At 36.8% G+C, this 13,392-nt stretch overlaps 1 protein-coding gene across 7 annotated transcripts in view; it reads right to left on the bottom strand.

Moving 5' to 3' along the window:
• PTPRD (protein tyrosine phosphatase receptor type D) overlaps positions 1-13,392 on the bottom strand; it is a 458,392-nt gene that overhangs the window by 101,128 nt on the left and 343,872 nt on the right. For 5 of the 7 annotated variants that reach the window (XM_075078277.1, XM_075078282.1, XM_075078275.1 and 2 more), the window contains 4 exons: positions 11,355-11,472; positions 5,783-6,370; positions 5,259-5,359; positions 4,178-4,437 (listed from right to left, as the gene is read on the bottom strand). In XM_075078277.1, coding sequence (XP_074934378.1) covers positions 4,178-4,437; positions 5,259-5,359; positions 5,783-6,370; positions 11,355-11,472 — 1,067 coding nt within the window. The remainder of the gene's footprint in view (positions 1-4,177; positions 4,438-5,258; positions 5,360-5,782; positions 6,371-11,354; positions 11,473-13,392) is intronic. The other 2 variants (XM_075078278.1, XM_075078281.1) reach the window with 2 other exon arrangements.

The raw sequence follows: 13,392 nt of genomic DNA, 5'->3' as shown, positions 1-13,392 counted from the left end.
CACTCCACCCACACAATCTTTACTTTTGAGTATCAATCACGATCAGCTTTATCTGCTTAAGTATTCTGTTCACAGTCATAGGCAAGTGAGCTTGATGTATGCTCTCTTTACAGCTATGATTTGCAAATTACATATACCAGTTTTCCTCAGAAACATTTTCCTGGAAATACCTTCCTCCTCCCCACCATGGAGACTAGTAAATTATACTTTCTAGTATAATAGAGATATGGCACTTCTTTCCTTCACAAAGCCTGGATACATGTCAGGCAGATCCATAATTTCACATTAGTGTGAGGAAAGAAGCAGTAGAATCACAACAGCAGGACATCCAGGATAGTATAATATACATCTTCTTGATAAACACACTTGTCAAAAAGGCAAGAAACTATCACAGAGGAGACAGAAAGAAGCTGCTCTCCTTTGTTTCTAGCTTATTAAGAAGGTCTCTCTGGCTCTCCATTATGGAAGGTAATTTTAGTGTCTCATGGACCCCTTCTTCTCTTCCAGTCTGTCATTTTTTACAGCCTATTCAACCTCCTGCAGCACTATTTATTTTGCTCACACGATGCAGCTGAAAAACCTAAAGTTATTAATGAGAGTCTACAGAAAAGGACTTGCCTTGACCAAAATTGATCAAAAACTATCTTAAGTCTAAACTGACGCTATAAATTTTTCCATACCAGTGCACACCATTGGTCCATTTTAATGGTCTCTTCTTAATTAAAGCTCCTTCCCATAGAAGAAATGTAACAAAACTTTGGATTTTCAACTACTGTAGTAAATGTACATATTTATTACTTGTTAAGAAATTTGATAAATTTTTCTGTGGAAATGCTGAGCTCCACAGATTCTTAACTGCTGCTCACTTGCTGTATTTCAGTGTTTAAATAAAATCTGCAGCATGCATTCTTATACTAAGAACATGATCAATCGTATTCTGCACTGATGTTCTGATTCAAAGCTAGTAAGGCTGGTTGAAGCCAGATTTTAAACCTGAGTATCTATTTCAAAAATTCTTTGGTCACATGAATAACAAATCCTAGTGAATACTGATTTATCCATGTATAAAATAACTACAATGTACATACCTTTACTTTAACAGATTCCTAAGGATCAAGGCAAAAAGCAATTGAGAATTGGCCCCTATATGTCTTTCAGACATCGAAGACACATCTGCTGGATGAACTGCACAGCAGCCTCTTACTTATCTTTTTTTTTTATTATTTCCTCTTTTCCTTTTTTAAGGTAACAGAGTATTCATACCTTTTTTTTTTTTTTTTTTAATCAAGGAACATCCAGAATGTAAATCTTACTTTCACACTCTTTCACACTTTCTTCGTGCATGCCTCCCACTCATGACTTTGAGCATCCACTAAGACTTTCAGCACATATAGAGCATTTCAAAGTCGAAACCACATCAACAGCAAGCAGAAAAATTAAACTGTTCACATAAATACACAGTGCTGCAAATTGTAAAGGACAACAAAGTTCTGTTATTTCTAGCTAACTCCAGAAAATGCAATATATCTTGAAAAAAAAAAGTGTTATCATTTGCTTTACTATTTGCTTGTTCATTTTGAGGGATTTTTAGGGGGGAAGGGTGAGAAATGCAGGTTTTGCTTGGATATTGCTTGAACTACTGAGTATTACCAAGGCCAAAGTCTTCCATAAAACTCTGTTTTTACCTAAGACTTTGCAAAGATGGAAGACATTCAGAGAAACATGAACTGCCCTTTGCACATCAAAATTGCTTTGGATTAGCCCAAAATATTACAGGAAAATGAAGAAATTGCTCACTTGAGATGACTCCAGCAAGACATCTATTTTACCTAGCATAAGGTGAGCTCTGCTCCAATTTCTATGCTGTGTCACCATCAAACATTCAAATAATGAAAATTACTTCTACCATCTTTAATTAATTACAACGGCTCTTATAACATTACCCTCAATTCCATTAGTATTTACCTATAATTCATTACAGCAGACCATTAACTGTTTCACTTTCTGTGTAATTAGTATTACTGCAAGATTCTCAGTGTATAGTACTTCATAGTAAAATAGAGACAATCATGAGCATATAATGGACCCATAGAGGAAGAGCAACTGTAAAAATGTCAACATAACTATTACAGAAAATTATTCTTCCTATACAAAGACTATAGCTGCAATAATCTTACTTATTCTCGCAAGCATCAGGTAAGGTTTTTTGTTCAGTATATAGTTGCTTTGGTATGCCCGCTTCAAAGGGTCAAGTCAATATTTTTTTTGTTGTTTTGTTTTTCTATCTGAAGCCCAATCACATCTTCTTAGGAAATAGATATAGAAGGGGGAGATACGTTATTTGCAAAATTGGCAGTTGGACACCATAGGTTTAATATACCTTTCCTGATGTCACTTAGTGTCTTTCACTTTTTCACACTACATAAAAGGAAGGGCATTGGCTCTTCTTCCACTGCTGTTTTCTGCTATTGTTTGTCCAGATACCCTGCACATTTTTCTCTCTGTGAATGCTCTGCGTCATAAATCTTTTTTGACTCATTCCATCTTCAGTCTTCCTTAGCTGCATTTGTTACTGACCGCATCTTACTCAATCTAATGATAATGGCTACATTTTTCCATTTTTCATCCTTCGAATGTCTCAAAGTCATTTCTTTCTTGACCTCACCTGCCTCAAAATCCTCAGTCAGTAATGAAAAAGGGGAGCAGCTTCCTACAAAGCTGTCAGTAAAAATCCACCAGGGAGAGGACAAGTCGAATCCCAAACAATATTCAATGACTTGCTCATTTTCCTCCCCATTTCCTTTACATTACACATGGGAACCTTATAGACCAACAAGAATCACTATAAGCAGAGCAATAACACTTATTGATTGTACCATGCTTCAGGTTTTCTTGGCAAATCTTTTCATCCCTGCTGACTGCGTGCTGTCAGCTCTTAGTCCTATTTCTGCTGTTTAGATCTCCACAGCACCTTTTCCCCAAAAAATCTCAGTAACCTTTAGGAATCTCTCTGCCAAATTTTTCAGCAAAATCTCCTGTTTTCTGTCTGGGGACAGTGGAGAGGACCTGCGATCCTTCTTTTAATAAAAAACTTCAGTATTAATTAATCTGAATTAGTGTAAGTGCAGTAACAATTCTGTAAAACTCCACATAAATCTGGAATGAATGAGTCTGAGTACTTCAAGGTCCTGCAGCAGGGTAGCTGGACAGGGTAGATGGGTTATCCATTCTTCTTGAGAGGATACATTGTTCAAAGCACAACTGGTTTCCTTAATCCATCTTTGTTCTTTGAGATCAGTGATAAAACACAAAAGTGCTCTGAGAAACAACTACAAATTGAAGGACAATCCTTTTCCATGTATTTCCACCTAGATTTTACTCAGTCTTACATACCTGGTTAAGCGAAAAACATATGGAATAGTTCCAGATGGAAGAGACTTACAACAATCATCTAGTCCAACTGCCTGACCACTGCAGGGCTGACCAAAAGTTGAAGCATGTTATTAAGGGCATTGTCCAACTGACTCTTGAACACTGACAGGCTTGGGGCATCAACCACCTCTCTGGGAAGCCTGTTCCAGTCTTCCACTACTCTCTTGGTAAAGAAATGCTTCCTAATGTCCAGTCTGAACCTCCCCTGGTGAAGCTTTGAACCATTCCTGTGCATCTTATCACAGAATACCAGGGAGAAGAGATCAGCACCTCCCTCTCCACTTCCCCTCCTCAGGAAGCTGTAGAGAGCAATGAGGTCACCCCTCAGCCTCCTTTCCTCCAAATGAGACAAGCCTGAAGTCCTTAGCCACTCCTCACAGTACATGCCTTCCAGCCCTTTCATCAGCTTTGTTGCCCTCCTCCGGACAGTTTCAAACACCTTAACAAGAGAATCTGGCATTGTTTCCTGTTAGATTTGATGCCATCAATGACTGCTTTATGCTCCAATCTATCTAGATCACTCTGCAAGGTCTCCTGTCCCTTGAGAGAGTCAAAATCACCTCCCAGTTTAGTATTGTCAAATATTAGTCCAATATAAATCAAATACTATTGCGGAGTGCCGTACTCTCCGTACTGTTATGAAGAATAAAGCCCTGGTCTGCCACTACAGCTCTAGATTTTATTAACAGTAAGAAAAATCACCTTTCTACAGATAAAACCAATGGTATGTCATTCATTCACTCACTTTATATTCTCATTTGAAGGTACTTCTGGAAGTTCCACAGTTATCATGCCATCTAAGTTGGTCTTTCCAATGAAGACTGGCTTGGTCCGAAGCACATCTGGCGCAGTCTTTGCTGTCACTCTGTGCTGAAGACCCCCAGCACTATTCCCTCTGTTTGTCAGCACAAATGAATATGATGTCTCTGGCTTCAAGTTAGTGATCAGCTTTTGAGTAGCACGTCCATCAACCTCCACCACCATTTTCCCATCATCATAAAGGATCTAAGTTAATATATAAATTGAAGGTGGTTTTGGTTACTAAGAGAAGGCAACTGATACTATCACACTGAATTCAGGAATGAACGTAGCTATAAATTCAAATTAAAGGGCATTTTGGGCTGTAAGATAGTACTGAAAAAAAAGAACTACATTAATTTAAAGCAGTGTAAGCACTCCTAAAATCCAATCTCACTTATTCACATTCAGTAGTTTTGCACACTGGTTGTTAAAGGTACCTTGACTTTTTCATTCCCACTCCTTATTCAGAAAGGTTTTTGCAACATTTAGTTCATAAAATACCGCTCTCCACTGGCCACTGCCTTAGATGACACAATTGATGAAGAATAATGCAGAAGAAATGCCAGCCATACCACACGTTACATTGAGTCTCTTTATCTGGCTAATGATATAGATAGTATAGTGAGTTTTAAAGCAAAATTTGTTGTTGTAAATGTGAGGAGACAAAAAAACAAAATAATACTCAGTTATGGTCACTACAGAAATTACTAAAAAATAAGAAAAAAAATGTTATTTTCTTTCCACTGTTTCCTCTAAAATATAGTACTATTGAACTACAAATTTTCAAGGTGTTCATACATGTATAATAACTAGTATGAGCCTGACTTGGAAATACTGTTACAACAGTGGAAAGCTCATATTGCCAAACGACTGAATTTAACAGCTTGGATCAGTATTGCTGATTAGTTTGCATTCTTAAATGCAGCAATACCAAAAAAATCCGCATATTCAGTAACCTACTTAACCAGGTGAATGGCATCCTCTAGTTTCTGTATTTTCTCTTGTACAAATGGAAAGTAACTTACTTTGAAAGGCAAGGCTGAATTGTAATTTTCTGGAATTTCCCAGGACAGCAAAACAGAAGTCTTCATTACTGCTTTAACATGAAAATTTTTTGCAAACACTGCTGGAAAAAAAGAAACAATGTATATAAACAACTTCCTGGAGCTTAGATCTTTGCGTGTTTCCACTGCTACGTGGGAGTATTAGCTTTCCATTTAGGTCAAAAACAACAAGGATTGAATGCTCCTACCTGTTCGCTCATATTTAAATATCCCATTTTAACTCATTCTCACTCTTACCTAGTGACAACCCAACACACACATTTTCCTTACCTGAAAAAATTGTGAAGATGTTAGCCAGAACTTGCTTGGGACAACTGAATTCTAAGGCATCCAAAACATATTAAGATTTACATACTTTACCTTTTGTCTTTGATGAACCTATTTTTATGAATGGGCCAGTCAGTTTTATTTACAGCTTCAAAAACACTGATATCCAAAGACCGATACTCCTTTAAAGGTCAACGCCATAAGCAGACAAATCCTACCTTGATCCACGGGTAGTGTCCTGAACTGGACACTTGGACTATATGGACCAGGCCCTTTGCTTGTATGGGCACGTACTTTTACATCATATGTGGTATCTGGTTTTAAGCCAGAAAGTGTCATAGTGGTATCAGCAGGAACAACAGGGAGTTCAACTGGCTGGTAAGCAACATTGATATCTCTGTACAAGATGGTGTATTTGGTGATAATGCCATTTCTCTCTGCCAAGAGTGGCATCTGCCAAGTTAATTGAACAGATGTAGAAGTAGAGCTCTCCGAGTGAAGATTTTGGGGAAATCCACTGGGTACCTCTTCAGGAACAGAAATCTCTTTAACCATCTCCTCCCCAAAGCCCACTTTATTTCTAGCTGAAAGCCTGAAGACATAAGAAGCTCCTTTGTGAATGTCTGTGGCCGTGAAATGATCTTCCTTCTCTGAGAACTCCATGGTTGTAAATGCATCCATGTCTTTGCGACCAAACTTCAGGCGATAACCCTGCAGCGGGCCAAAAGTGTCCACAGGAGGGTGCCACTGAATTAGAGCCGTGTTCATCTGTGTGTGGCTAATCACAAGCCGAGGTTTGCCTGGAACTGTAGCACAATGTTACTTAAAGACAATAAATACACACAGAATTGCATGTACAATTCTTGAGCCTAGTTTTAGCAGGAATAGGGATAAATTTTGTCTTCCCTCATTCTAGTTCCACAAATTACTGTCTTATGGAAGAAATAATGTCTCGTCCTGCACTATTGAGTCATACAGTATAATGAACTACAATAGTAAAGCCATTTACTATTTGTTGTCTCTTCCCTTACCAGTATTTCTAAATACAGAGAACATTCAGAGGCACAGGACTTAGGAACACAAGCCAAGAAATAAAACTTCAAACAGACATCTTATGAATGGTTCTGTCTCACTTACAAATCCTTGCTTGCAAAAAAAGAGTATTGTCATAAGTATTCATTAATTTAATCCAAGGCACATTCCTGCCATTCCTGTAAATGGAAAAATAATTAATGATAAAAGCAGCAGTAGTGGTAGTAATAATAATAATGATGGAGAAATTACAAGTTTCTAGATGTGATACTTAAAATGTTGTAGAAGGGAAGTCAGACCAACCATGTCATCAACAATCATTACTATGTATGACAGAACCCTATCATTCCACTTCCCATACACAAATACCTCCAGAATGGTCTGTTTCAGCTTTAAGCAATAGCACAGTTTGGACTTTAATTTCTTGATTGTCCTGGCTTATCATATATGATTTGGTTTCCAGCATGGTCTTGGTGCACATGAACTGGACTTCTTCTGAAGAACACTAAACTGGAAGCTCTTTTAACCTGCACGCCAGATACACTCAGATCCTTAACTGGGACCTACTGGTTGGAACTGATGATTTGTCCTTCAGAGAAATTCAGACTCTGGGTGTGGTGAGGACATTCAGTCCAGAGGATCTAATTCACCGTAACTGAGGGGAAAATCCCATGACACAACCTATATGGTATACACTACTGGAGTCCCCATATCAATTGTTCTCATTTACTGTTCCTATTTTATTTATATATTAATTTTTAATTATTAATTTATTCATATTCATTTATATACATATATATTTCATTTATATTTTCATTAATATTTCTATTTCAAAATAGTCTGTTTCTATTACAATGATTTATTTGATAATGAAGCATATCTGTAACTACTTAGAATTTTGTTACTAATGCCTGACTGGCCAAGAGACTAGAATAGTTTTGGGAGTAGTAGTGCCATGATAACATAGTCTTCCATGAACACTAATTAGTTCCATCTGCATTCAAAGCCTTTCCACGTGAATGTAACTGCTGCACTGTGAGCTCTGGTTCCTGTATTTTAACACTTCAATGGATTTTATTACTTATCTTCAGTTCTCAGGCATCCAGCAAATCTGATTCTTTTGTCAGAAGTTCTGACTACCATTCCGTAATGAATTAGCAATAAGGAGGGAAGAACGGCATGACTTGAAGAAAATTCCACATTTAATAAGCTGCTTCCTCAGTATATCTGTCATAAGTTGTGACATTGGTTCAAATTGCATACGAATTATAGCTAGTTTTTATATAGATTTTCCAAATATCCTTCCTTTTAAATGTCTAGTTCATCTGCAAGTATTATTCCCAGGAATTTTGTAGGTTTCTTCCTATACTTTCTACTGCATAAAGAATATCTCTCTGACTAGTTCTGACTTTTCCTCATTGATCATTATGAGCCTTTACGGAACAAAGAAAAGCTGTGAAGGCCTTTTGCAGGCCATATTTTTCTCTACATTATAACTATTACTGAAACCAATGGAGCATATGAAAGAGAAGAAGAGCCCACACAAATAGAATAATAACTCCTTCAGCTTTTGAGAGGAGAGACTGCTGGAAGGTGTCACTAAATTATTTTTGTGATAAATTGCTTTTTTTTCTTGTGGCAGACCTCACATTTAGAACTATTTTTTAACCTTTGCGGTTACTACAGAGAAAGAAAGAAATTACTAGTTGCTGTTGATCAGAACGGGGGAACTAGTAAAGCTTACTTATCCAATAAAATACCCTGTCATTAAAATGGTAAATAACAATGGTGACTTTTTTTTTTAATTTAATATGGAGCTTATCTGATTTTGCAAAGTCTATGAATTTCCTTTTTGTTAACTCACAACTATTGATGGAGAAAGAAAAAGGTTTTTTTCTCCGTTTTTATTTCCAGATAGCTTTCAGTTAACATTTTCTTCTATTGGTCACTTGTGAATCTTACAGTCTTATGGGACACACGGCAGGATTCTATGCAGTCCTATATACAGCAGTGTCATGGAATAGCTCTATCTAGAAACTTCTTCTGATAATAATACCTGAATTTTCGATGAGCCCAAATGAAGTGAAATTGCCCATTCTCTAATCTAGTGAAGCCCACCTCCATTACTAAACAGAAAGGTGTCCCTCACCCCCCCCTTTGCAACAGTCATTACACCAAACAGTTGTAATGGCATGCCACTGCTAGTAAAAGCTCATGCAAGCTGGCTTTGCCAAATTACCCAAAGCAATTTGTTTGTTAGCTGCTATACAGTACACCACCATCTTAATGTGAATTTTCTCCTCTTAGCCAAAATCTGTATTTTAAGAATGCTGTCCAGCACAGAGAGTAAATTCCAAATAACGGACAAGCTGTTGTGCTATTAGATTCTTCAAGTACTATGACCCAGAAATTAAAGGTCTGATTAAATTCTCCACAAAAGTTGTATATCACTGATTAATAAGTCTTAACTTTTATCAAGGACTTGTTAATCACATATTTTGTAACTTCTGCCCCAAGTAATTTAAAATTTTCTTACACTTTGACTCAGAAATGCTCAGTAACATTTTTTCTTCCATCTGACTTCAAAAACTAGGAAAGGAAACTAAATATAAAACAAAAACACACTCTGGAGTGAAAATGTTAACTGCATTCAGTGAGTTCACTAATAACTGCAGTTACCATAGCATAGGCTCACTTATGTTTGGTGAATCTTTCCTGTCTAAAAATGTAAACAATCCTTTTATATTACTAACTGGAAACAGGTGAATAGTTACTTACCATCTGAATAACTTATACTCTAGTAAGCTTCTCCAGTAAACATTTAGGCCTTTATTCTCCTTTCATGTCTCTTATGGATATAATCTCACTTATTATACAGCTGCAGCTGACTTAAACCTTTAAAAATTAGACTATAAAGTCAGACCCTTCATTTGCTTTATTGTAGTATTTGAATAGCACCTTTTTAGGAAAAAAAATCAAATGGAAACTTTCAGAGAATAAGAGGGTATTATTTCAGACCTACAAGCCCCTGGTATTAATGCATTATTCCTTCACCTGCGTGATGTATTTGCATATAAAGACAGAGAGCTGGAAATTCTTGGTACTGACTGTTATCTCTTTTTTTCAAAAACCTGCATAGGAATTTTCCTTGCAAAAATAACTCAATCACAGCAAGCTGTGGAATGTATGAAGGAGCAAAATGGTAACTAGCTGTTATCCTAGAGATCAGGAATAAACACTACTGGTCCAAAGGTGAAGCAAACAGCAAGAACAGTGTAATATGTATTACATTTACAGGCATGACTCTGATTCTCAATTGTTCTTCAGTCATTAGGGTTTTATGGAACATTGTATTTGTTCATCTTTCTAGAGTAGAGGCATCAGACATCTTGGAAGAGTGAAACATGAATAGTCAATAAGGACTAAACGCAAAGAAGCTTTAAGTTTTGCCATCTGGTTTGCATAGCCTATGTTTATGTCTAGAAACTGTCCGAATCATAATGTATATAATTGTGTTTATTTAAATTGGCACTGAACTTTAAAAAGAATAATGGATCAAGTGTCTTTTTTCTTAAATCAAGTTTGAATGCAAGCAACAAGTATATATCACTTTTTTCCCCAGACCATGAGAATTCAGGAAAGATAAGAAATGGAGGGTAAGCTTCATTATCAGTCAAGAGTGATGACTGGAAGACACTCTAAAATCTAAAGTGAAACTATACAATATATGTAGCCACCAAGACTGAGGTTTTCCCAAAGGAGTGGATTAAACAAGGATGTAGATGTTTCTGATATTAGTACAAGATATGCTTCACATTCAGTGATTGTTTTAAAAATTGAAACAATGAATCAATCGAGTCAATACAAATACATATGCCTTTTGGACTTTTTATATTAGTATAAACATTACATTGTTATTAAGAGAGCTTGTAACAGTGCTACAAAGGTTTCTGTGTGATTGTAATGTAATATCCTTAATGGTTACACTACAAAACCCAGAAAATGAACACCTACAGGCTGTGAACACCTGTAGGTGAACACCACACTAAGGCTGTTGTGGTATCATTTGGTTAAGCTGTGCCACAGTGAACCATTTAAATTTTAAAAACATTGTTCCTCATCTAAAAGCAATTCAGTTCATCCCATCAGTGCTAACTGAATCAGCTGAACTGTTCATGCAGTCAGATACCCACCATCTAGTACCACCTACGATCAAATGCAGATTGAACACAGTGGCATGGTGTGTTTTGCACCAGTTTATACCTCAAATTGCCACAGAAGCAATACGGGCTTCAGGGTTTCACAGGCTGGACTTTCATTTTGTTTTCTAATTCTCTGCTTTACTAATCACAGAGATAAATTGTGACCGTCATACAGATAGGTTCTTTCAATGCTCTTACTGACAGGCAGCAGCATTGCTGCTCTCACAAAGATCATTAAAGCCCTTCACAAGGTTTTCAACTATGCTTCTTAGCTCTGAATTTCTTTTTTTGTTTTCATCTCCACAAAGACACCAATCGGAATGGAGGAGCTACTAGAAAGTGTAAAGTATTACGTTTTGGTCGCATCTTGAACTGAGAAATGGACAAGGGAGACACTGGTTCTGTTTTTGTCTGAATAAATGGACAGATACTGAAACAGAAAATCCTATGTCCTATAAACTCTTTTTTACACAACAGGAGTCTTCCAAACCATTGGAGTAAAACACTAGCAGGAAAAGTCAAAGGATTTATTCAGACATTAATGGGTATATATTACCTGCACCAGTAGTAGATATGTGTTTGGGCTTGCTGCGTGCTCCATCACCTTTTGTTGTATAGGCTGTCACAGTGAAGGAGTATGTAGTTTCAGGCTGAAGCCCAGAAATTATCATTTCCTAAGATGAAATAAAACAAGAACGATTTATTAAAAAATTATAATTTTCCAGGAGATCATGGAATGCTTCAGACAACCCCTGTATATATTTTGTACAGTGCACACACTTCCATGCTACTGGCAGTGACAGCAAGCATTTGAGAGCACAAACACACTGTCCTGTGTGAAATGCTTCATAACGCAAGGTGTTTAACAATAAAAGACAGCACACTTCTAAGTAGCATGCGTCAGGTAGCTTAAGGCACAAGGCCAAAGGCTTAGTGGTGTGAACAGTGAATAAGGCCATCTGAAATACCTTGCCTGACGAATACTACTACCGTTGTGAAAGGCATGCAAATGTAGATATGAGAAACTCTGTTTAACTTAGTCATTTACAGGACACCATTGATATAGTTATAAAATGCCTAGTAAGAAGAGTGTTGCATTTGCATCCACACTTTGTAAGTAATGACGATTTAGCTGAACAAGACAGTCTCGTTACTTTCATAACACTTTCTTTGAAACCTGTGTCACTGGTTGGATTGAATATCTAAACACCCCAAAGGACTTCTGAAACAACTCACTCTTCAGGTCTAAAAGACCATTAACTGAAACACCATTAAAAATCTGGTCAGAGAATAAATCTGAAAGCCCTCACAGAGATGACAGCAGCTACAAAACAGGTAGCTTTTTAGCTAGTAGAAGTGAATGGGAGCAAGATCAAACTCAAAGTGTCAAAGCAAGTGGAATCTTTTTACACATGCATATGCACACACACAGAAGATGGTGAAGGGCCAGCCACCTGAAATGGACTTACAACATGCTGTAAGGGCAGCCAGAGGAATTTAAGCCTTGACACTCACAATATAAATAAATCTTATACGTAAATATAAAAGGAAAGTATTTGGAGGCCATGGACTGGCCCAAAGTTCTCCACTCATCAGCTTCTGGTTTGTATCCACTGGACTACTCTCATGCATTTCCACATGCCTGAATGGATTTACACTAAATTTCACTGCTGCCAGAGAGATGGTATACTTATGTGTCTAGAATAAACAGCAACTGTGCAATCACACATCCCTCAGATACAACAACCATGAAACTTAATATAAAAATTATGGGTCAGACTATCCACAGTAAATAGATTTTCCAAGATAGTGGGTATGAGCTTAGTACAGATGTGATTAGAATTCACCATTGTATTTACAGTCAATTGTTAGCAATATAGAAATAATAAGGTAATGATCAGAGTGAGTGGGCAAAATATAGCTCAAACAAAATAAAAACACATTAAAAAAGCCTACAAAACCCCCCTCTCCTTAGACTCTATCTCAGAATTGAATTGACCCTAAAGGCCAAAATCAGTAAGACAAACTTGTCGTCTTTCATAAGGAAACTGTACCTGATATTAGCAGAATAAAATTGTAAAAGGAAAAATAAAATTCCCATCCTTTTAAACAGTGAAAAAGATATTAGCCTCATCTAAAACAAACAGTACTTCACAGTGTAAGATATATGACTGCACGTAGTGTTGTCATTTAGAAGTGTGATTGGGATACAGTAAATACCATTACCTAGGCATAAACACTATAGGGCATTTGGCTTTCCTAACAGCATACAAAATACATTTATCAAATTACCAGAAAGAAAGCACAACTAACTTCAACTTTCAGCGACACAAAAAACATAAGCCTTAAAACGAATACAGAAGGATCTGACTATAGCTACACAAATTTGAACCACTTTTATTTTACTTTTCTAACACCTTCTTGTAAAGAGGAAATTGTGAGGCAAAATTAGTGACAGCCATCAAAAAGAAGAAAATACAAACCAGATCTGTACATTTCGTATCATGCTACACGCCAGAACAAGCAAGCAACAGTAACCCCCACTCTTCCTGGGAAAAGGGGAAAGAAAAAAAAAAAAAAAAGATAAAAAAAGT

Source organism: Phalacrocorax aristotelis, chromosome Z (genome assembly GCF_949628215.1).
Source record: "Phalacrocorax aristotelis chromosome Z, bGulAri2.1, whole genome shotgun sequence".
NCBI classification, from domain to species: domain Eukaryota; kingdom Metazoa; phylum Chordata; class Aves; order Suliformes; family Phalacrocoracidae; genus Phalacrocorax; species Phalacrocorax aristotelis.
Note: the sequence above shows the minus strand (reverse complement) of the source record. Positions and strands in the feature narration are given on the sequence as shown.